Here is a 23,719-nt window from a genome sequence, read left to right as displayed (position 1 = left end):
TGTATGAAAATTGCCAGCACTTGGACTGCCATGAGGAGAAGGTGGAGGAGGAGGACATGGTGACTAAAATGTATCACTGTTCTGGTGGTGGTAGTAGTGGCACTTGTAACCATGGTGCAAGTGACACAAGGCACATACAGAGGTTGGAATTAAGAGTGAGGGAAAGCATCTCATGACTTGAGGTGGGAATGATAATTGTATGTTGGACAGGACCTGAAAACCGGATCAGGGTGATGAGGGAGTGATCACATCAGAGGAGGATAAAGAGCCAACGTATGACCAAAACATAAAAAAAATCTGCCACAGGCAGACCTGCTCCTACTATGTTAAGTTTAGGAGCAGGTGACGCCACTGCTGTTTTTGGGGTAGAGCCAAAAGCTGTGAGACCTATGGCAAGCTCAGGTGATGGCAAGTCTGTCCAGACATTTTCAGTGTAGGAAATGTTCACAAAATTACCATCTGAATAAACCATCACGGTGTGCAAGCTATGTAGGCAGAGAATAAGATGCGGCCATTTAGGCACAAATGTAGGAATTACAGCTCTCCTTCAACCCATGAATTTGCATCACAGGTGCATTTGGGAAAATAGGATTGGTTATCTATGTGAGTGAGATCGTCCTCCTCTCTGTCATCAATCTAATAGCTGGGCCATATTATCATCATCCACACAATCAATATCATAAGCTACTGGTTCTCCTGCTCAGACTCCTCTTCCTCCCCATAATCAGTCATCCATAGTGAAATGTACGTCCAGTAAACAACAATATACACCTTGTAATCCGCTTCTGTGCTAACTAAACTCCCACCTGGCCAAGTCGCTGGAGTACCAATTAGTGGATTCCGCAGTCTTTAGGCAACTGATGGCATGTGCTCACCCTCAATGGAAGATACCTAAACACCATTATTTTTCGAAAAAACAATCCCTGCCAGTCCCTGTAATTTCATGTGAAGCAGAATGTGGGCCACTTATTGGAACTGTCATTGTTCTGTAAGATGTATGTGCAATGCCCAAACGTGTGACTACGGTCCCTTAGGAACCCCAGGCGTTACCGGACGAAGCAGAGCAAATAGGGTGAAACGGTTTACAGACTTGGTTTTGGTTCCCAGCAAGCTTTAGCATGAAAATGGCAGACAAACACACTCGGCTATGCTACATCTGCTACTCTTTGGCTCTGCTGTGCTAACAGGATTAGGCCTCATGCACACGACCGTTGTGTGCATCCGTGGCCGTTGTGCCGTTTTCCGTTTTTTTTCACGGACCCATTGACTTTCAATGGGTCCGTGGAAAAATCGGAAAATGCACCGTTTGGCAGCCGCATCCGTGAGCCGTGTTTCCTGGCCGTGAAAAAAATATGACCTGTCCTATTTTTTTCACGGCCAACGGTTCACGGGCCCATTCAAGTCAATGGGTCCGTGAAAGAACACGGATGCACACAAGATTGGCATCCGTGTCCGTGATCCGTGGCCGTAGGTTTTAGTTTCATACAGACGGATCCGAAGATCCGTCTGCATAAAAGCTTTTTCAGAGCTGAGTTTTCACTTCGTGAAAACTCAGATCCGACAGTATATTCTAACACAGAGGCGTTCCCATGGTGATGGGACGCTTCTAGTTAGAATACACTACAAACTGTGTACAAGACTGCCCCCTGCTGCCTGGCAGCACCCGATCTCTTACAGGGGGATATGATAGTACAATTAACCCCATCAGGTGCGGCACCTGAAGGGGTTAATTGTACTATCATATCCCCCTGTAAGAGATCAGGGCTGCCAGGCAGCAGGGGGCAGACCCCCCCCCTCCCCAGTTTGAATATCATTGTGCGGCCCCCCCCTCCCCTGTTGTTAACTCGTTGGTGGCCAGTGTGCGCACCCCCCTCCCTCCCTCTATTGTTTTAATACATTGGGGCCAGTGTGCGCGCGCCCCCCAACCCCCCCCCTCCCTCCCTCTATTGTTTTAATACATTGGGGCCAGTGTGCGCACCCCCCCAACCCCCCCCCCTCCCTCCCTCCCTCTATTGTAATAATAGCATTGGGGCCAGTGTGCGCACCCCCCCCCCCCCCCCCCCCCCCGATCATCGGTGGCAGCGGAGTAGAAGATTTTCATACTTAGGCTACTTTCACACTAGCGTTCGGGTTTCCGTTCGTGAGCTCCGTTTGAAGGAGCTCACGAGCGGACCCGAACGCAGCCGTCCAGCCCTGATGCAGTCTGAATGGAGGCGGATCCGCTCAGACTGCATCAGTCTGGCGGCGTTCAGCCTCCGCTCCGCTCGCCTCCGCACGGACAGGCGGACAGCTGAACGCTGCTTGCAGCGTTCGGGTGTCCGCCTGGCCGTTCGGAGGCGTGCGGATCCGTGCGGATCCGTCCAGACTTTCAATGTAAGTCAATGGGGACGGATCCGTTTGAAGATGCCACAATGTGGCTCAATCTTCAAGCGGATCCGTCCCCCATTGACTTTACATTGAAAGTCTGGACGGATCCGTCCCAGGCTATTTTCACACTTAGCTTTTTTTTGCTAATATAATGCAGACGGATCCGTTCTGAACGGAGCCTCCGTCTGCATTATTATGAGCGGATCCGTTCAGAACGGATCCGCCCGAACGCTAGTGTGAAAGTAGCCTAACCTGGCTGCTGGCTGCTGCGATGTCTGCGTCCGGCCGGGAGCTCCTCCTACTGGTAAGTGACAGCAATGCGCCGCACAGACCTGTCACTTACCAGTAGGAGGAGCTCCCGGCCGGACACAGAGATCGCAGCAGCCAGCAGCCAGGTAAGTATGAATCTTCTACTCCGCTAGCACCGATGATCGGGGGGGGGGGGGCACACTGGCCCCAATGCTATTATTACAATAGAGGGAGGGAGGGGGGGGGGTTGGGGGGGTGCGCACACTGGCCCCAATGCTATTATTACAATAGAGGGAGGGGGGGGGGTTGGGGGGGCGCGCACACTGGCCCCCATGCTATTATTACAATAGAGGGAGGGAGGGAGGGGGGTGCGCACACTGGCCACCAACGAGTTAACAACAGGGGAGGGGGGCCCACTGGCCACCAATGAGTTAAAAACAGGGGGGGGGGGTCTGCCCCCTGCTGCCTGGCAGCACCTGCCAGGCAGCAGGGGACAGTCATGTACACAGTTTTTTTGTATATTCTAACCTGAAGCGTCTCCATCACCATGGGAACGCCTCTGTGTTAGAATATACTGTCGGAAATGAGTTTCACGATGTAGCTCATATCCGACAGTATATTCTAACATAGAGGCGTTCCCATGGTGATGGGGACGCTTCAAGTTAAAATATACCATCGGATTGGAGAAAACTCCAATCCGATGGTATAACAGAACTCCAGACTTTACATTGAAAGTCAATGGGGACGGATCCGTTTGAAATGGCACCATATTGTGTCAACATCAAACGGATCCGTCCCCATTGACTTGCATTGTAATTCAGGACGGATCCGTTTGGCTCCGCACGGCCAGGCGGACACCAAAATGACTTTTTTTTCATGTCCGTGGATCCTCCAAAAATCAAGGAAGACCCACGGACGGAAAAACGGTCACGGATCACGGACCCACGGACCCCGTTTTTGCGGGCCGTGAAAAAAAACTGTCGTGTGCAGGAGGCCTTAAATAGGAACTTTTCCTTTTGCTTCCGGCTGCAACTTCTCTCTTTGTCTGACTCTATGGCAAGGCACAGGGCAACTTCTTCCTGGCTAATGAGACTTCTAGAAGTGGTCTCTCTGCTCCAGCAGAACTGGAGGTGTTCTGGCTGGTGTGGGCAGCACACATTCAGGAGGGACGCAGCACTTAGCAGGGGTCAGCTAGCACTCAACGACTGGAACAAACTGGTCTCCACCCTTCCTGCAGGACATGAGACTTGCCCACTCCTCCACAGGGGGGGATAGAATGGACTGGAAGGTTCCATTCTATTCTACCTACTGCTCTGCCATTTTCGCTATATGGGACCTGGAATAAATGTATAAAATGACATTGAGATTGCATCAGGGGTGGGATTCAAATTTTTAACAACAGGTTCCCTACTCAGCGGTGGATACGCAGCGCGTCACGAGTCATGACACATATTTACATACACCATATATATGCAACACAGTCACGACATATTTACATACACCATATATACACTACACACAAATACACTATATATACACTACACACATACCACTCAACTTTTAAAAAGCCTTAGGCCCCCTCTTTGTTATTACTGTAATGGCCCCCTCTTTATTATTATTATAATGGCCCACTCTTTATTATTAATATAATGACCCCCTCTTTTTTATTAATATAATGGCCCCCTCTTTGTTATTACTGTAACGGCCCCCTCTTTGTTATTACTGTAACGGCCCCCTCTTTATTATTATTATAATGGCCCACTCTTTATTTTTAATGTAATGGCCCCCACTTTATTATTAATATAATGGCCCCCACTTTATTATTAATATAATGGCCCCCTCTTTTTTATTAATATAATGGCCCCCTCTTTATTATTAATATAATGGCCCCCTCTTTATTATTAATATAATGGCCCCCACTTTAATAACAAAGAGGGGGCCATTACATTAATAATAAAGAGGGGCCATTACATTAATAATAAAGAGGGGGCCATTACATTAATAATAAAGAGGGGGTCATTATATTAATAATAAAGAGGGGGCCATTACATAGTGGAGTACCGCTTAAAAAAGCTGCTCTTACTCTGTGGGCAAAATAGATGTGTTTCCCTGTGTGTGGCCACCTTAAATATTGTCATCAACCCCATCCATAACTCTTGTTTGGCTAAAAGAATCTAAACATTGGGTCAGGATGAGGGGAAGGTGGAGTAGGCACCTGCTTAGGAGAAATAATTAATACTTACCTCTCTCTCCTTCACAGCTTGTGGCATCCTGGTACAGGCGGTCACCAATGCCTCGCTCACTGTGCCTTCCCGCGCCGCGTCATCGCGTCATCTCGCGAGATCCGCCGCAGGAGGTCACAGTGAGGTACGTGACTAAGTCCTGCGTCGCACCTCAACTGAAGCCGCTCCCCCGGCCCCTCCTCACTTCGCCTGCCCAGCTGCCCTGCACAGTGCGCGTCACACAGGGGCCGACAGGGCCTCTCCTCTCGGCTTCCGCTCCGCCCCCACCCCTATAGCTACGCCACTGGTGCAGGCGCAGCTGCAGGACCGGGTCGGGATCCCTGCTTCTCACCGGTCCTGCGAACCGCCTGTAATTTTAATAAACGGTTCGGCAGAACCGGAGAGAACCGGCTGGATCCCATGCCTGGATTGCATACCCAGATAGAAACAGGGCATAGGTGTGGTAATTCCACTCAGGGCGTTACATATGTCACCAGCAACACATGGAGCAGCAATTACAACCAGGGACAGTACATGTCTTTCTCAGCCCTCTGGGACAATCTTTTGCACAGCAATGTTGATGATGCCCCACCACAAAGATGCCAGGTGCTACTGTCACCTCCAGGGTTGTGCAGGTCTGGTTCCCACACCAAGCAATTATTCACCTCTTATGTATTCTCCTCAATAGACATCTTCCTGTACTGAACAGAATTAATGCAGAGTATCGCCTCCACTCCCACCTTTCAGTTGAATTGCTATCATGTTGTCTTACAACATAACAGTGACCTCTACAGCATCCCGCCCCTTTAACAGTGAACTCCACAGTCCCCCACACCCTTAACACTGCCCCCCCACAGTGCCCCGCTACTTTAAAATGGGACCTCCACAGTAGCCCATCCCCTTAACTTTGACCTTCACAGTAGCCCACCCCTTTAATAGTGAGTTTCACAGCAGCCCACTCCCTTGACAGTGACATCCTCAGGGGTCCGCCCCCTTAATAGTGACCTCCACAGTACCACGCTGCCTTAGCATTGACCTTACAGTACCCTGCTGCCTTAACAGTGACCTCCACAGCAGTTTCCTCTTTAATAGTGGCCCCTGCCCCTTCACAGTGACCTCCACAGTGTCCGCCCCTTTAACAGTGACCTCCACAGTGGCCTGCCCCCTTAACAGTAATATCCACAGTGAACACCTATTTAACAGTGACCTCCACAGTGCCCACCCCTTTAACAGTGACCTCCACAGCACCCTTCCCCTTTAATTCTAAAGCTACATGACGACATGTGTCGTGCAACATTTTGTCTCAACAATTTTTATAATGATAGGCTATGGTGTTGCACTGCGACATGTGACATGCTGCGACTGCAACGCGACATTTGCAAAAAATCCATCCAAGATGGATTTTTCTGCGACTGTCGTGTCGCAGTCGCAGCATGTCACATGTCGCAGTGCAACACCATAGACTATTTCATTATAAAAATTGTGGCGCGACATTGGTCACTGTGTTATCTGTGATGTTACATAGGACTGCAAGGGACATCTACTATATTATCTGTACTGAGAGTTATCACTGTGTTATCTGTGGTGTTACATAGGACTGCAGGGGACATTTACTACATTATCTGTTCTCCAAGAGTTATCACTGTGTTATCTGTGATGTTACATAGGACTGCAGGGAATATCTACTACATTATCTGTACTGAGAGTTATCACTGTGTTATCTGTGGTGTTACATAGGACTGCAGGTGACATCTACTACATTATCTGTAAAAAGGGGCATGTCCACAGGTCGGGGGGGGGGGGGGGCGCAATATATGGTTTGCCCCGGATGCTGGCAACCCACTCTACGCCACTGAGGATACTCTCTAGTCCCAGCTTTCTACAGCTTTCACCAAACAGAAGACTGCAGGCAGGGACACTGTGAATACCACTATACAGTGCCTCTTAAGGCCTCTTTCACATTTCCGTGTCCGTTTGATGTCCATGGAAAAATCAGTCCGTGTTTCATCTGTGAAGTTGTCCTTGAAAGATCTGTGTTTGATCCGTGTCTGTTTATTGCCCTCGGTATGTCATCTGTATTCCATGGACACTGCTAAGCTGAAAATTAATTTCCTAAGCATCTCCTATCAGCGGTCAGTGAAAAACGGACCAAACACGGACACGTAGACTTTAATGGACATGTAGTGTAGTGCAATACTGATGTGTGAACATATTAAAATCAAAGAGCACGTGTGCTGTCTGCAGAAAATGCGGACAGCACATGTCAGTGAAAAAACGGAAATGTGAACGAGGCCTAAGACTAGGCGAATGTAACATTTCATAACTTTTGTTAATCCAGAAATGACTGCTTATGAGACATTTTAAATACCTAACTAAGGCTACTTTCACACTAGCGTTAATATTTTCCGGAATTGAGATCCATTATAGGGTCTCAATGCTGGAAAAAAAGCTTCCGTTTTGTCCCTATTCATTGTCAATGGGGACAAAACGTAACAGAACAGAACGGAGTGCTCCAGAATGCATTCCGTTCCGTTCTCATACCGGAGAGCATGCTGCGGTTTGCTTTCCGTCCTGGGATGCGGAGCAAGAAGGATCCGTCATGACCCACAATGCAAGTCAATTGGTACGGATCTGTTTTCTCAGACACAATCTGACACAATAGAAAACAGATCCATCCCCCATTGACTTTCAATGGAGTTCATGAACGATCCGTCTTGGCTATGTTACAGATAATACAACCGGATCCGTTCATAACGGATGCAGAAGGTTGTATTATCAGTAACGGAAGCGTTTTTGCTGAACCCTGCCGGATCCGGCAAAAACACTAGTATGAAAGTAGCCTAATAAACGTCATGCTTTATTTCTTGAAAAGTAAGAACCCTTCACACAGTTAGGCCTCTTTCACACTACCGGTTTTTTTTTCGGTTTTGCGGGCCGTTTTTTGCATTCCGTATACATACCCATTCATTTCAATGGTTCCGCAAAAAAAAAAAACTGAATGTACTCCGTATGCATTCCGTTTCCGTATTTCCATTTTTCCGTTGAAAGATAGAACATGTCCTATTATTGCCCGCAAATCACGTTCCGTGGCTCCATTCAAGTCAATGGGTCAGCCAAAAAAATGGAACACATACGGAAATGCATCCGTATGTCTTCCATATCTGTTCTGTTTTTGCTGAACCATCTATTGGAAATGTTCAGCCCAATTTTTTCTATGTAATTACTGTAAACTGTACATGGCATACAGAAAAACGAAATGGAAAAACGGACCACAAAACACTGAAATAGCCATACGGTAGTGTGAAAGAGGCCTAACAGTGATAGCTGTATAATAGTATATGCCAAATTTAACACGAAAATATTAGCAATTTCTTATTTCTCAATGTTTAATTTTTTATTTTATTTTCTATTAAGTCTTGCTCCCAACCATCACTGAAATGTGAATGTGGCTCACGATGCACAAATATTTGGGGACCTCTGGTCTAAAGTAGCAACAACTCTTCCTTTCTTCTTTCTGTGATTAATTTGTTCACTCCATTTACAGTAAGTGGATGTATCATGTATTAGATTTTAGTTTCATTCATTAAATGTTACTGAATGGCCCACCTTTACTAATGCTGAATAAATGTAGACGGCTGATGCTCAATATATCTAGTATGTCTTTATTTATTTATTTTACTTACCTAGCGCTGACATATTCCGCAGCGCTGTACATATACTATCATCACTCGATGTCCCCAATGGGGCTCACAATCTAAGTTCCCTATCAGTATGTCTTTGGAGGAAACCGGAGTACCCGGAGGAAACCCACACAAACACGGGGAGAACATGCAAACTCCATGCAGATGTTGTCCATGGTCGATTTCAAACCTAGGACCCCAGGACACCACTGCAAGACACCAGTGCTAACCACTGAGCCACCATGCTGCCCATTGTTAGACTGTCTGGTTTATACCACCTATTTGTTGGCTTGGTTTACACTGTAAATGTGTCCACATACCCTAAAAATCTGTCCTAATGTGCCAAAATCCTGTCTCTGAGCCATAAACAGGGGCGTAGCTATAGCGGGTGCAGAGTTAGCAGTCGCTACCTGGACCAGGAGCCTGAGGGGCCCAGAGACCCTTGTGCCACATAAGAAGACACCGGTGTTATAGAAAGTGCATGCTGGGAGGGCTGTTATACATTTAGCACTGGGGCCCAGAATGTTTAAGTTACACACCTGGCTGGAGGGAAGGGGTCAGGTCAAGAATTTGGCATGGGGGGGGGGGTGCTGTTTTAATTTTTGTCTCGGGTAAAAGGAAGGCTATGTGCTTCTCTGCCCCTAGCCACAAAGCTCTGAGGGAAAAGGGGGCCCGAGGTGAACTTTTGCCCCAGGGGCCATGAGCCTTTAGCTGTGCCCCTCGCCATAAATGTGCCTTGATGTACCAACATTTCTGTGACAAAATTGTGCCCCAACTCCCAATGCACCAAAATTTTGTCTGTGAGCAAAATAAGTGTCCAAATGGATCAAAAATGTGTCCCAATGTACTGAAATTCTATCCACCAAAAACATTAGAATAAGGGTTGCGTTGTGATTGTCCATATTGCCTCCTTTGCTGGCTGGATTCATTTTTCCATCATTATACACTGCTCGTATCCAGGAGATACAGCCACTCCCATTGTCCCAGCCACCAGAGAGACCAGCGCGTTTTTCTATAGTTTGCAAGCACGACCACCACTGCAGGATTGCAGGGTGGTCATAACCCCTGAAAACGAGCAGGGTATAATGTGATAGAAAAATGAATCCAGCCAGCAAAGGAGGCAATATGGACAATCACAATACATTCATATGGGCCTTGTATTAACTTCCTCTACATGATAAATGCTATTTGCCTTTTAAAATGATAAAATGTGGGCATTTACTTTTAGATAGTGAATGACGTTCGCAATGTTCCCTGTAATGCGTTTTATAGTCTCTTTCATGCGATTTCTATTCAAAAGTTTAGAATTACCAGAATCTTTTTTCTATTATCCCAATCGTCTCTCCCTCCCCAGAAAGTAAGCGCAGAATCTAAAGATAGAGCAGGCATTGAAGCTCACAAAGGTCCATACCATCATTGTCTCGCCAACGTCATTGTGTTTCTAGTGAATATAATCACATATAAAGATCTGAATTACCAAGGAGCACCATTCACAGGCCTAGCCCACCTTATACAACCCAAAGTCTGATATTTCATCAGTGTCCGTGTGGATATTTTCTATTTATATACTAAGGTCATGGTCAACAAAAAAATATGATTGTTATGGGACATGGGAAGATTAAGTGACTACATGTCGCATCTTTGTGTGGGGGTCTGGAAACCTGCCCTCCTGAGTACAGTGGCCCAGGGCTGAGGAAGAGAAGAAGAATTTGTGGGGGTGGGATTCAAATTTTTAACAACAGGTTCCCGACTCAACGGTGGACACGCGGCGTCACGGCATATGTTTACATATACATACACCATATATACCGTATGCAACACACATAAATACTCCCTATACATGGTACACATACATAAGTACACTACACACACATACCACCCAACTAAGGAGCTAAACTATCAGCAGTGCACGAAGCAATGGAAGCGAACATCTCCAGCTGCCCTGCTGCCGTCATAGCACCGGATCAGGACTGGGGGAGGGCAGAAAAATGAACCTTTTTTTTTTTTAAATCACTTACTTGTGAGTTGCGCCACCGGCTGCCCACCCTAGCATGCGTGCGCCGTGCGGCCCCAGCCCTCACTCGGCATGGGCCTATGAGCACGGCAACACGGTCACGAGGTCAGGCCAGGGGGGCGTGACTGGCGACTGGCGCAGCAGCAGCAGGGGCTGGAGCTGACTGTATCTGTAAGGCTACATGCACACGAACGTTGTTTGTTTCCGTGTCCGTTCCGTTTTTTTGCGGATAGGATGCCGACCAATTCATTTCAATGGGTCCACAAAAAACGCAGACAGCATACCGTGTGCTGTCCGCATCAGTATGTCCATTCCGTTGCCCCGCAAAAAAAATAGTGCATGTCCTATTTGTATCTAGTTAGCGAACAAGGATAGGCATTTTTACAATGGATCCGCAAAAAAACAGATCCACAAAAACAGCCCACCAGGAAACTTCCCTGTAAGGTCTATGGCCAATCTGCCCCTATAACTAGGTAAGTACTTACCTTTTTTTTTTTTTTTTTTTTTTCTTTTTTTTTTACTTCCTGTAATACAGTGAGCAAAACACATTCAATGCTTTCTTATAGCCTTACCTGGAAAAGCGTGTGAATGATGTGGATGACTGGGTACACGCCTTCGATTATTGACTTGCATTCTGCGTATCCAACAAAGTACCCTATCTTCAGCGCGTGCATGACTATTGTCGTTCCAGCAAACAGGCCTATGCCACCTAGGCACGGAATTCAGAGACGGACAGATTTAATATACGGATACGAAATGTGAGAAAACAAACATTCCACGGATAAAACAGATTTATCATGCTATATAAAAGAAAAACTGTATTTGCTGCCCATTGCAACCAATCACAGCACAGCTTTCATTTCATATTCTGCACGTGGAAAATACAAGCTGTGCTGTGATTGGTTGCTATGGGCATCAAAGAGTTTCTCTTTTAGACACTCAGTGGGAGATTTATCAAAACTGGTGTAAAGGAAAACTGGCTTAGTTGAACATAACAACCAATCAGATTCCACCAGCTCTGAAGAATGAAAGGTGGAAGCTGATTGGTTGCTGTGGGCAACTAAGCCAGTTCTACTTTACACCAGTTTGGATAAATCTCCCCATTACTGACTTACTGACAGCTATATAATATGTATGCAGTGAGCGCCCCCTTGTGGTTGCTGCAGGACTCCAAACCTTTGATGCTATTACAGTACTGTGAAGGAAAGCACCCTGTAACAAGTTTTCTGCTAGCAGTGTTGTTAGTTGGGGCCCTATTTACAAGGTTTATGGTTGGCATTCTGCTAAGGGTGGGTTCACATCCGCTATAGGTTGGGTTCACATCTCGTTTTAGGCCTCCATTTGATAAAAAAAAAGGATACGAAACGCAGCACACCATGTTCTTGTATCCGCAGCACTCTCCAGCCTTGAATTTCCAAAGGTTTATTCACCAGCAAAAGTGCGACGTTTCGACCTGTGTGCTCTTTTTCAAGCAGTTGCTTGAAAAAGACCACGCGGGTCGAAACGTCGCACTTTTGCTGGTGAATAAACCTTTGGAAATTCAAGGCTGGAGAGTGCTGCAGTTTTGTGTACAAATGCATCTATAACAGGGGGAGTTCAGGACTGACTCCCAACACGGCTGGCACCACCACATCGAGGGACGATATTTATCACTTTTTCGCTGTGTCGCTACACTTAGTTTTTTTCACGTTCTTGTATCCTGCACAGTCCAGTAAAAAAAACTAAAAAAAACGTATAGTTTTTTTTTACAATGGAACTCTATGGTGAATGGATGCCACTGTATGGCATCAGTCTGAGGCATATGTTTTAGGCCTCATGCACACGACCGTTTTTTTTTTTTAGGTCCGCAAAAGCTTTTTCAGAGGTGAGTTTTCACTTCGTGAAAACTCAGATCCGACAGTATATTCTAACACAGAGGCGTTCCCATGGTGATGGGGACGCTTCAGGTTAGAATATACTGAAAAACTGTGTACATGACTGCCCCCTGCTGCCTGGCAGGTGCTGCCAGGCAGCAGGGGGCAGACCCCCCCCCCTGTTTTTAACTCATTGGTGGCCAGTGCGGCCGCCCCCCCCTCCCTCCCCTGTAGTTAACTCATTGGTGTCCAGTGGGCCCCCCCTCCCTCCCCTGTAGTTAACTCATTGGTGGCCAGTGGGCCCCCCTCCCTCCGCTGTAGATAACTCATTGGTGTCCAGTGGGCCCGCCCTCCCTCCGCTGTAGATAACTCATTGGTGTCTAGTGGGCCCCCCCTCCCTCCGCTGTAGATAACTCGTTGGTGGCCAGTGGGCCCTCTCCCCTCCCTCCCCCTCCTAATTAAAATCGCCCCCCCTTTCATTGGTGGCAGTGGAGAGTACCGATCGGAGTCCCAGTGTAATCGCTGGGGCTCCGATCGGTAACCATGGCAACCGGGACGCTACTGCAGTCTCGGTTGCCATGGTTACTTAGCAATTTGTAGAAGCTTCATACTTACCTGCGAGCAGCGATGTCTGTGACCGGCCGGGAGCTCCTCCTACTGGTAAGTGACAGGTCTGTGCTATAGGCAATGCGCCGCACAGACCTTTCACTTACCAGTAGGAGGAGCTTCCGGCCGGTCACAGACATCGCTGCTCGCTGGTAAGTATGAAGCTTCTACAAATTGCTAAGCAACCATGGCAACCGGGACTGCAGTAGCGTCCCAGTTGCCATGGTTACCGATCGGAGCCCCAGCGATTACACTGGGACTCCGATCGGTACTTTCCACTGCCACCAATGAAAGGGGGAGCGAATTTAATTAGGAGGGGGAGGGAGGGGAGAAGGCCCACTGGCCACCAACGAGTTAACTACAGGGGAGGGAGGGGGGGTCCACTGGACACCAATGAGTTAACTACAGGGGAGGGAGGGGGGGCCCACTGGACACCAATGAGTTAACTACAGGAGAGGGAGGGGGCGCCCACTGGACACCAATGAGTTAACTACAGGGGAGGGAGGGGGGCCCACTGGACACCAATGAGTTAACTACAGGGGAGGGAGGGGGGGCCCACTGGACACCAATGAGTTAACTACAGGGGAGGGAGGGGGGCCCACTGGACACCAATGAGTTAACTACAGGGGAGGGAGGGGGGCCCACTGGACACCAATGAGTTAACTACAAGGGAGGGAAGGGGAGGGCCGCACTGGCCACCAATGAGTTAAAAACAGGGGGGGGGTGTCTGCCCCCTGCTGCCTGGCAGCACCTGCCAGGCAGCAGGGGGCAGTCATGTACACAGTTTTTCAGTATATTCTAACCTGAAGCGTCCCCATCACCATGGGAACGTCTCTGTGTTAGAATATACTGTCGGATCTGAGTTTCACGATGTAGCTCATATCCGACAGTATATTCTAACATAGAGGCGTTCCCATGGTGATGGGGACGCTTCAAGTTAAAATGTTCGGGTGTCCGCCTGGTCGTGCGGAGGCAAGTGGATCCGTCCAGACTTACAATCTAAGTCAATGGGGACGGATCTGTTTGAAGATGACACACTGTGGCTCAATTTTCAAACGGATCCGTCCCCCATTGACTTTCAATGTAAAGTCTGGACGGATCCGTCTGAGGCTACTTTCACACTTAGAAATGTTTTAACAATATAATGCAGACGGATCCGTTCTGAACGGAGCCACCGTCTGTATTATATGAACGCAAGTGTGAAAGTCAATGGGGACGGATCCGTTTGCAATTGCACCATTTTGTGTCAATGTCAAACGGATCCGTCCCCATTGACTTGCATTGTAGTTCAGGACGGATCCGTTTGGCTCCGGACGGCCAGGCGGACACCAAAATGACATTTTTTTCATGTCCGTGGATCCTCCAAAAATCAAGGAAGACCCACGGATGAAAAAACGGTCACGGATCACGGACCTACGGACCCCGTTTTTGTGGACCGTGAAAAAAAAACTGTCGTGTGCATGAGACCTAATGTATACTTTTTTTTATACTTTAAGCGGATGGAAAAAGCGTGATCCGAACCCAGCCTAACACATACAAAAAATGTATACGTTAAATGGATGCCTCAGGCTGATGCCGTACAGTGGCATCCATTCACCATAGAGTTCAATTATAAAAAAAAAGTATATATTTTTTTACCATTTGTAAGGTATCGCTCCTCACATGGGGTCGGCAATGACAGTCTTCTCATCAAACAGGGGGTTTTCAAGCTCAAAGAGTGCTTTATTTGTCACACATCACATCACACTTCCAAGTTTGGCATCACTCGAAACCATGAAGTCGCAGCTTCACATCACAACGTGTTACATCAACACAAAACAATAAGTCCTTGCCCGGCTAGGCACTCACTATTCCGACTCACCTCTAGGTCAGTGTAGTATTCAGCTTCACTCAGCCATGCTTTGAGACAGCCTACTAGTTGTGACCGGTGCAACTCACCAGTCCTCCTGACGGTGACCACGCAATACCTTGGGGGGACATGGTCCAGCAGTCCTGCTGACTCTGACCGCGCGACCCCTCTTTTGTTCAAGCGTCGCTGGGCACCAACCCCCCCTTCCCTCGTATACGTTTTTTTTTACTGAACTCTGCAGGATACAAGAACGTGGTATGCTGTATTTTTGTGTCCTCTTTTTTTTAACATGTATACGTCAAACAGAGGCATAAACTTGATGTGAACCCACCCTAAAATGTACAGTTGCATTTTGGCTGTCAGTATGGCAGGGTTCCTCACCTCCGGTCTTCAGGGCCCACCTGCTAGTCATGTTTTCAAGGTTTCCTCCTTAGTATTGAGCAGGTGATGTGATTAGTGTCAACGCATCAGGACTTACCTCAGGTATTCATTTTGTAGGATATTCTCAAATCATGACCGGCAGGTGGGCCCTGAGGATTGGATTTGAGGAACACTACTTTATAGGATGTCAAGGAGGGTTAAAATATAGGTTTCAGTCAGAAAGTAAAACGACTCACAATAAACGACAGATACAGTGGAGGAAATAATTATTTGACCCCTCACTGATTTTGTAAGTTTGTCCAATGACAAAGAAATGAAAAGTCTCAGAACAGTATCATTTCAATGGTAGGTTTATTGTAACAGTGGCAGATAGCACATCAAAAGGAAAATCGAAAAAAATAACTTTAAAAAAACGATAGCAACTGATTTGCATTTCATTGAGTGAAATAAGTATTTGAACCCTCTAACAAAAAAAGACTTAATACTTGGTGGAAAAACCCTTGTTTGCAAGCACAGAGGTCAAACGTTTCTTGTAATTGATGACCAAGTTTGCGCACATTTTAGGAGGAATGTTGGTCCACTCCTCTTTGCAGATCATCTCTAAATCCCTAAGGTTTCGAGGCTGTCTCTGTGCAACTCTGAGCTTGAGCTCCCTCCATAGGTTTTCGATTGGATTAAGGTCCGGAGACTGACTAGGCCACTCCATGACCTTAATGTGCTTCTTCTTGAGCCACTCCTTTGTTGCCTTTGCTGTATGTTTTGGGTCATTGTCGTGCTGGAACACCCATCCACGACCCATTTTCAGTTTCCTGGCAGAGGGAAGGAGGTTGTCGCTCAGGATTTCACGATACATGGCTCCGTCCATTTTCCCGTTTATGCGAATAAGTTGTCCTGTGCCCTTAGCAGAAAAACACCCCCAAAGCAAAATGTTTCCACCCCCATGCTTGACGGTGGGGACGGTGTTTTGAGGGTCATAGGCAGCATTTTTCTTCCTCCAAACACAGCGAGTTGAGTTAATGCCAAAGAGCTCTATTTTGGTCTCATCAGACCACAGCACCTTCTCCCAGTCACTCTCTGAATCATTCAGGTGTTCATTGGCAAACTTCAGACGGGCCTGCACATGTGCCTTCCTGAGCAGGGGGACCTTGCGAGCCCTGCAGGATTTTAATCCATTGCGGTGTAATGTGTTTCCAATGGTTTTCTTGGTGACTGTGGTCCCTGCTAATTTGAGGTCATTAACTAACTCCTCCCGTGTAGTTCTAGGATGCTTTTTCACCTTTCTCAGAACCATTGACACCCCACGAGGTGAGATCTTGCGTGGAGCCCCAGAGCGAGGTCGATTGATGGTCATTTTGTGCTCCTTCCATTTTCGAACAATCGCACCAACAGTTGTCACCTTCTCTCCCAGCTTCTTGCTAATGGTTTTGTAGCCCATTCCAGCCTTGTGCAGGTCTACAATTTTGTCTCTGACATCCTTGGACAGCTCTTTGGTCTTTCCCATGTTGGAGAGTTTGGAGTCTGCTTGATTGATTGATTCTGTGGACAGGTGTCTTTTATACAGGTGACTAGTTAAGACAGGTGTCCTTAATGAGGGTGACTAATTGAGTAGAAGTGTCTAACCACTCTGTGGGAGCCAGAACTCTTAATGGTTGGTAGGGGTTCAAATACTTATTTCACTCAATGAAATGCAAATCAGTTGCTATCTTTTATTTAAAGTTATTTTTTCGATTTTCCTTTTGATGTGCTATCTGCCACTGTTACAATAAACCTACCATTGAAATGATACTGTTCTGAGACTTTTCATTTCTTTGTCATTGGACAAACTTACAAAATCAGTGAGGGGTCAAATAATTATTTCCTCCACTGTACATGCAATAATCCAGTGACTTCCTTAGATATTTAACTCCTTCAGCACCAATGCTATACATGTACTGTGGAAGTGCGGGGTTATCGCCGATCACAGACATATAACACCTCAGATGCCAAGGTCTCTCTGAAGAGTCCCAGCTTACTACAGCTGTAGTTCTTATGAAGGCCTCCAGGTGGCAGGTTGCCATAAGAACAAAGGGGCACATTTATTAAGACTCGTGTTTTAGACGCCGGTCTTAATAAGCCCCTGTTCTGGCGGTGGATCGTCTAAGTTATGAAGAGGCGCCGGCCTCTACATAACTTCGGCGTGTCTACCGCCGATTCTAGATGTAAGATATCTTCTTTGCTGTCTTACGTTTAGACCATCTTCTAGGCCTAAACCAGGCGTAGTGAATAATGACTATGACGGGCCTGTCGGCCCTTCCCCGCCCACGTCATGCCCCCTTTTTTAGACCTGGCGTGAGAGGGGAAGTTGCAGATTGTGCCGCAACATGGCGCGCAAAAGAATCTGCGCCAGATATATGCCACAAAAGTGGAGTATATCTGTTCGTAAATGACCTCCTTAGTGAACTCGCCATACCTTGCAATGATAATTCATTGCAGTGTAAGGCAGAAGCGATATGAAGATCACATGTTCAGGTCCGCTAGGGGGCTTAAAATGTTTTCAAAGTTTCTCAAAAATATGAAAAAAGTTAAAAATATATAAAAAATTCAAATCACCCCCCTTTCCCCATAATAAAAAAATACATTAATTTTAAAAATGGCCATACTATTAAAATATAAATGTATTCAACCTGTACGGTGAACGCCATAATGGAAAAAAAAATCAAAACAGCTGATTCAACATTTTTTCATCACTTCAACTCCCCAAAAAATTTAATAAAAAAAAGTCATACACACCCCAAAATGGTATCACTGAAAACTACAGATCACCCTGCAAAAAATGTCATATTCATCATTCACTTGGCCTGGTTTAGGCCTAGATGTAAGACAATTTTGCACTGGTGCCATGAGGTGCTAGGGTCCTAGGTTCGAACATCTATATGGAGTTTGTATGTTCTCCCCATGTTTACAGTACATGGGTTTCCCCGAATTTCCTCCCACAATCCAAAAACATACTGATAGGGAATTAGATTGTAAGCTCCAATGAGGACAGCAAGTGATATTAATGTATGTAAAGTGCTGCGGAATATAGCACCGCTATATAAGTGAGTAAAATAAATTCATAGGAATATCGGTATCTCACTTCAGTAAGTTGCATTTATCATGTAGAGAAAGTTAATACAAGGCACTTACTAATGTATTGTTATTATCCATATTGCTTCCATTTTTCTATCACAGTATACACTGCTCGTTTCCATAATTACAGACCACCCTGCAATCCAGCAGCGATGGTCGTGTTTGCACACTATAGGAAAAAGCATCAGCCTCTCTGGTGGCCGGGATCATGGGAGCGCACATAGGCTAGTGCTTCTTCCTATAGTGTGCAAGCCAACCACCACTGATGGATTGCAGGGTGGTCTGTAACTATGGAAACGAGCAGTGTATAATGTGATGGAAAAATGAATCCAGCCAGCAAAGGAAGCAATATGGACAATCACAATACATTAGTAAGTGCCTTGTATTAACTTTCTCTACATGATAAATGCAACTTACTGAAGTGAGACAACCCCTTTAACTATTCAAGAGTGCTATTGTCTGCCATCTTGCCTGCCACATACCTCATCATGGAGACATTGCTCATCACAGTATAGAAAACCCTGTTCTTCTTGGTCCGCCTGATCCTTTTTTCACCACCTTTTACTGCACTGAACCCCAGGGAGCGATGGCAGTACACCGTTACAAATCTTATCAGGGGCACTACCACTCTCATCATCTGCACCAGCTCCTCAGGGGCTTGATGCACAGGCAAATGTTGCCACAACTTCTGGAATCTACCATGGAGAGAGCACCATGCATGTGCGACCACTTTTCCACCTCAGCTTCTCCCTTCTGGAGTGCCAAACAGGAGATGCCACCACCTCAGCTCCTCCCTTCTGGAGTGCCAAACAGGAGATGCCACCACCTCAGCTCCTCCCTTCTGGAGTGCCAAACAGGAGATGCCACCACCTCAGCCTCTCCCTTCTGGAGTGCCAAACAGGAGATGCCACCACCTCAGCTCCTCCCTTCTGGAGTGCCAAACAGGAGATGCCACCACCTCAGCTCCTCCCTTCTGGAGTGCCAAACAGGAGATGCCACCACCTCAGCTCCTCCCTTCTGGAGTGCCAAACAGGAGATGCCACCACCTCAGCCCCTCTCTTCTGGAGTGCCAAACAGGAGATGCCACCACCTCAGCTCCTCCCTTCTGGAGTGCCAAACAGGAGATGCCACCACCTCAGCTCCTCCCTTATGGAGTGCCAAACAGGAGATGCCACCACCTCAGCTCCTCCCTTCTGGAGTGCCAAACAGGAGATGCCACCACCTCAGCTCCTCCCTTCTGGAGTGCCAAACAGGAGATGCCACCACCTCAGCTCCTCCCTTCTGGAGTGCCAAACAGGAGATGCCAGAGTAGTTTTTCACCCCTGATTGGAGTCGTTTTTACTTCTCTTTCACACCTGTTTACAGGTGTAAAAGATAATAATTGTGGCGAGGCCGAAATCCCAGCCCTGATCTGTCCCTTGCCAGCCCCCTGCCTCTCCCAAGTGGCGAGGATTGCGGAAAAATACCCATGCAACAATATTTCAAAAAAAGGGTCTTGTAACTATTTTTACGCTAAAAGCTGGTATAAAATATTCATAAATGACCTCCATATTATGCCTCCTGCAGGTTTGAAGAGGTGGTGCATGAGACATGGATTTCAGGTGCACCAAAGCGAGACCACCAGTCATGCAATGAGTTACCTATAGGGGGTCTGACAGCTGCCTCCTGACAGAACAGATCTGCTGTCACTCCACTTTCTGCATAAGAAAGATGTAGCCATGTCTTTTTGCAGCGTCCTGATGACTGGGTGCCGCACAAAACAGTATTGGGGGCCGCTGACCCGCGGTTGTGCAAACCTAATTTTTAGCACTAAAACAATTTGTATATTGCACCCATACAAATGCAATGTAAGCTATTGATGTTAAATTATAGTTGTTGTTGCAGAGCCAAGTTTGTCATTTGGCACAGCTCACAGTTTTTTCTGTGGTTTTGGAAAGGATTGCAGGTCAGCCTACTGTGCTAGCGCAGAAACAATGCATTCCCTGAGATTTAACTATCAAATTCAACTCTGCTACATCTGCACATAGATAATACCTAATGTCACCGCCGATCAGTTTTCACTTGGCTCTGATATACTGCAAAAATAAGACAGAACACACCCACAATTGTTGAAAATGTTATTTTAGTCACAAATCTAAATTGGTGGAAGTGGAAACAGATATGAGTGCTTGGGACATTTAATACTGGCCATATTTGCCCAGAGGCCAGGCCACCACCTAAGCTTCCTTTCTTGAGTTCAGTGCTCTGTAAATGTTTCCGTCGGGCAGTATCAGGTTCGAGCTGTCAGGACAGGTGTGTTGTCACTCAAGTCCTTTGTTAGGCTAAATTCACACCACGTCCGCGGTGGACTGTCTGCATATACTGCATATAGACCAGGAAAATCTTCCAACATATGTGCCAACATGCAGCCAACTTTTATAGAAAAAAATACTGTCATGTTTCTCAGTGTATTTACAGTTTTTTTCGTTAGTTTTTTATTTGCTCCAATTTGGCACAAATCCTAACCAGAAAAGCCACAAGTAAAATGGGTATATTTTTGGAGGCTGACTTCACACTGACTGTGATCTGCCACTTACCCTGTAGATCTGGAAGCCTAAGGGTATAAACCCAAGTTGTGGTTGACCACATGAGGCAAAGACACATCTGTCCACAGGAACCAATGGTAACTGAGTGTCATGGGTGGGCATGGCTTGACCACATGTGGTTGGACGGTATAAGCCACCCACAACACCTAATTACCATTGGTTCCTGTGGACAGACATGTCTTGGCCACATGTGGCCAGCTCCGCCTTGGGGTTATACCCTCAGACAGGATACCTACAACCAGGGACATAGCTAAAGGCTCATGGGCCCTGGTGCAAGAGTTCAACTTGGGCCCCCTTCCCTCAATGCTTTGTGGCCAGGGACAGGGAAGTATATAGCCTTTATGCTGCCTGAGACAACAATTGTCGATGTCAAATTCTTGACCTAACCTCTTCCCTCCAGCCAGAGATGTAAATTGACCTGCATGCACTTTCTATAACAGCAGTGTTTTCTTATGCGACACAAGGGTCTTTGGGGCCCCTCAGGCTCCTGGGCTCTGTAGTAACTGCTACCTCTGCACCCCCTATAGCTACGCCCCTGCCTGCAACTCAGCCAGGCTCATCCTTCTCTGACCTCTGCTCCAGACTCTTGGGGCTCCTTAGGCAGGCAATGTGTGCATGTCTGACAGCTGAATGTGTTGCTGCATTCACAAGTTGCTGCCGCCATGTGGTCAAGATGCAGGCAGAATTTTGCAGCCTGATTGATAATGGCTGTGGCAGTATGCTAATAGCAAACCGGAAAGGTTTTAGCGGCATCACCTCAACCGAAACATGTAAACTCAACCGGAGTGCCTCTGGCTTACTGTTGCCTTGTCTACTGCAATCTCCATCGATAATCCTGTACTGGACCTAGTGCTGATGCTGATCATTTTCCTAGGACAGCGCTGGAATGGCATAGGAGGAGTAACTAATTCATAAAGGATAGGTCATCAATATAAGATTGTTGGAGGACTGACACCCTGCACCGCCACCGATCAGCTGTTTTGGGATGCTGCCTTTAGTGCCATGCCGAGGTACTGCAGCTCTGCTCCCATTCCCAGATACCACCCAGTGTGCGGAGACTTCTGCTTTAGGACATACTCTGGTAAATCTGGGAGTGGGGTGTCAGCACCCCATAAATCTAATATTGATTACCTTTTCTGATGAAGGGTAGCCCAGAAAATCCCATTAACACCAACTGGGCTGATGGCATGCTGGTCTGGTGCCAACCGAAGTGCCCATAGACGTTAAATGTAAAAAAGACTGCCATGTGTGAAAACCAAATGCCATGTTTTTAACCTTAGCTATCTTTAAGGTATGAAGAGACGCCAACATTTATTCTGTTATATGATCTGATGTATGGAAATAATACTGGAAAGCATTGAAATTAATACAATGGGTTAGGAATGATCTCATAGTGTTCTGGCACAGCAGGAGGTTTTATTGTTGCTTAGTGATGATTCTCGCAAATGGCAATCAGTATGAAAAGATACCGAAATGCATTAGACTCTGCAAGCAACATACAGATCGTATCAGAGACAACAACTCTGTACAGATCAATGAGACCCTCGCTGTAAATACAAATTTTCCCATTTTATAACATGACTGACACTATGATGGAAACCCGATAGACCCAATTATAGTCAGCGAGGTCTGGCACGTGACGGATCCAACTTGCATTCAATTTTTGTGTTCCTGTGGCAGAACAGAATAACAGAATGCCCAACGCAGATGTGAATTAAGCCATAGATCATACACCACATAAAACTTTTTAACTGGAAAAAAATGCTCCCGTCTCTAGCTATTGGTGTTACACACTTGTTATAGCCCCCCGTGCTGTTCTTGTGTTTCCCTCTCAGAATGTCCACCTAAGATGGTGTGAAGAAGCACTGATTGTTATTGGCTGGCAAGGACAATAGCAGGAATCATTCTACCACCCACATGCAAGTGGACCCAGATTGTGCGAGTGAGCTATCGGGCATGTGTGCCCACCAGAACTGGACACTTTAGGTGGACATTCTGAAAGAAGAATAAAAGAATAGCAGGGGACTTCTTAAAGGGGGTGTCTCACAAAAATTATTTAGCATTTTTAAAACCAGCACCTGGATCTAAATATATTTGTAATCACATGTAATTAAAATGAAAAGTAGCCACTAAGGTATTCGCCAAAGTCTATTTGCATAGCGCAACCTGATATTTGATATTTTGCTTATTTCTCTGTTTGCCTAGATGAGGTGGTCATACATGCTCAGTTCCATCATTCTACTGCCTTCAGCCATATCTACTGTAAGAAGCTATGACAGGGAGAGAGCTACAGCAGAAAGGACCTTCCCTCATGAGAAAAGACAAGCCCCTTGAGTAGCCAGCTTAAAATTAATCTAGAATAGCAACTGGAGTAATAAATGGGGGGGGGGGGGGGCTGGTTCTAGCTTTGTTAGAAAGAGATTGTCATGTACTATATTATTTCTGATTTTCATTGTTTAAATTAATTTTGGGAGGACCCCTTTAAAGGGGTTGTCCTGTCACTAATTTTTTTTACCAAAAGCTAACAATGATGCCACTTCCAGGGTACCCACTGGTGTATATATTCTAGCTTCCAGCAGTGAAACATTAACATGTGACCACTGCAACTAGAGATGAGCGAATTTCTCAAAAATTTTATTCGGCCGGTTCGCCAAATTTTCCAAAAAGATTCGATTCGATCCCAAAATTTTTTGTGGTGAATTGCGTTAAAAAAAACTGCTATTTCCTGGCTGCAGAGAGCATGTATACTGTTGTAGAACACTGTGCTATGCAGAAACACGCATAGTGAGTCTGCTGTGGTAGTAA

At 46.4% G+C, this 23,719-nt stretch overlaps 1 protein-coding gene across 1 annotated transcript in view; it reads right to left on the bottom strand.

Annotated features, from left to right (window-relative positions):
- Nucleotides 1-23,719, bottom strand: part of LOC122924561 (proton channel OTOP1-like) — a 73,991-nt gene that overhangs the window by 30,379 nt on the left and 19,893 nt on the right. The window contains exon 5 of the mRNA XM_044275789.1: nucleotides 11,105-11,241. Coding sequence (XP_044131724.1) covers nucleotides 11,105-11,241 — 137 coding nt within the window. The remainder of the gene's footprint in view (nucleotides 1-11,104; nucleotides 11,242-23,719) is intronic.

This window comes from Bufo gargarizans, chromosome 1, assembly GCF_014858855.1.
Source record: "Bufo gargarizans isolate SCDJY-AF-19 chromosome 1, ASM1485885v1, whole genome shotgun sequence".
In the NCBI taxonomy this organism is placed as follows: domain Eukaryota; kingdom Metazoa; phylum Chordata; class Amphibia; order Anura; family Bufonidae; genus Bufo; species Bufo gargarizans.
Note: the sequence above shows the minus strand (reverse complement) of the source record. Positions and strands in the feature narration are given on the sequence as shown.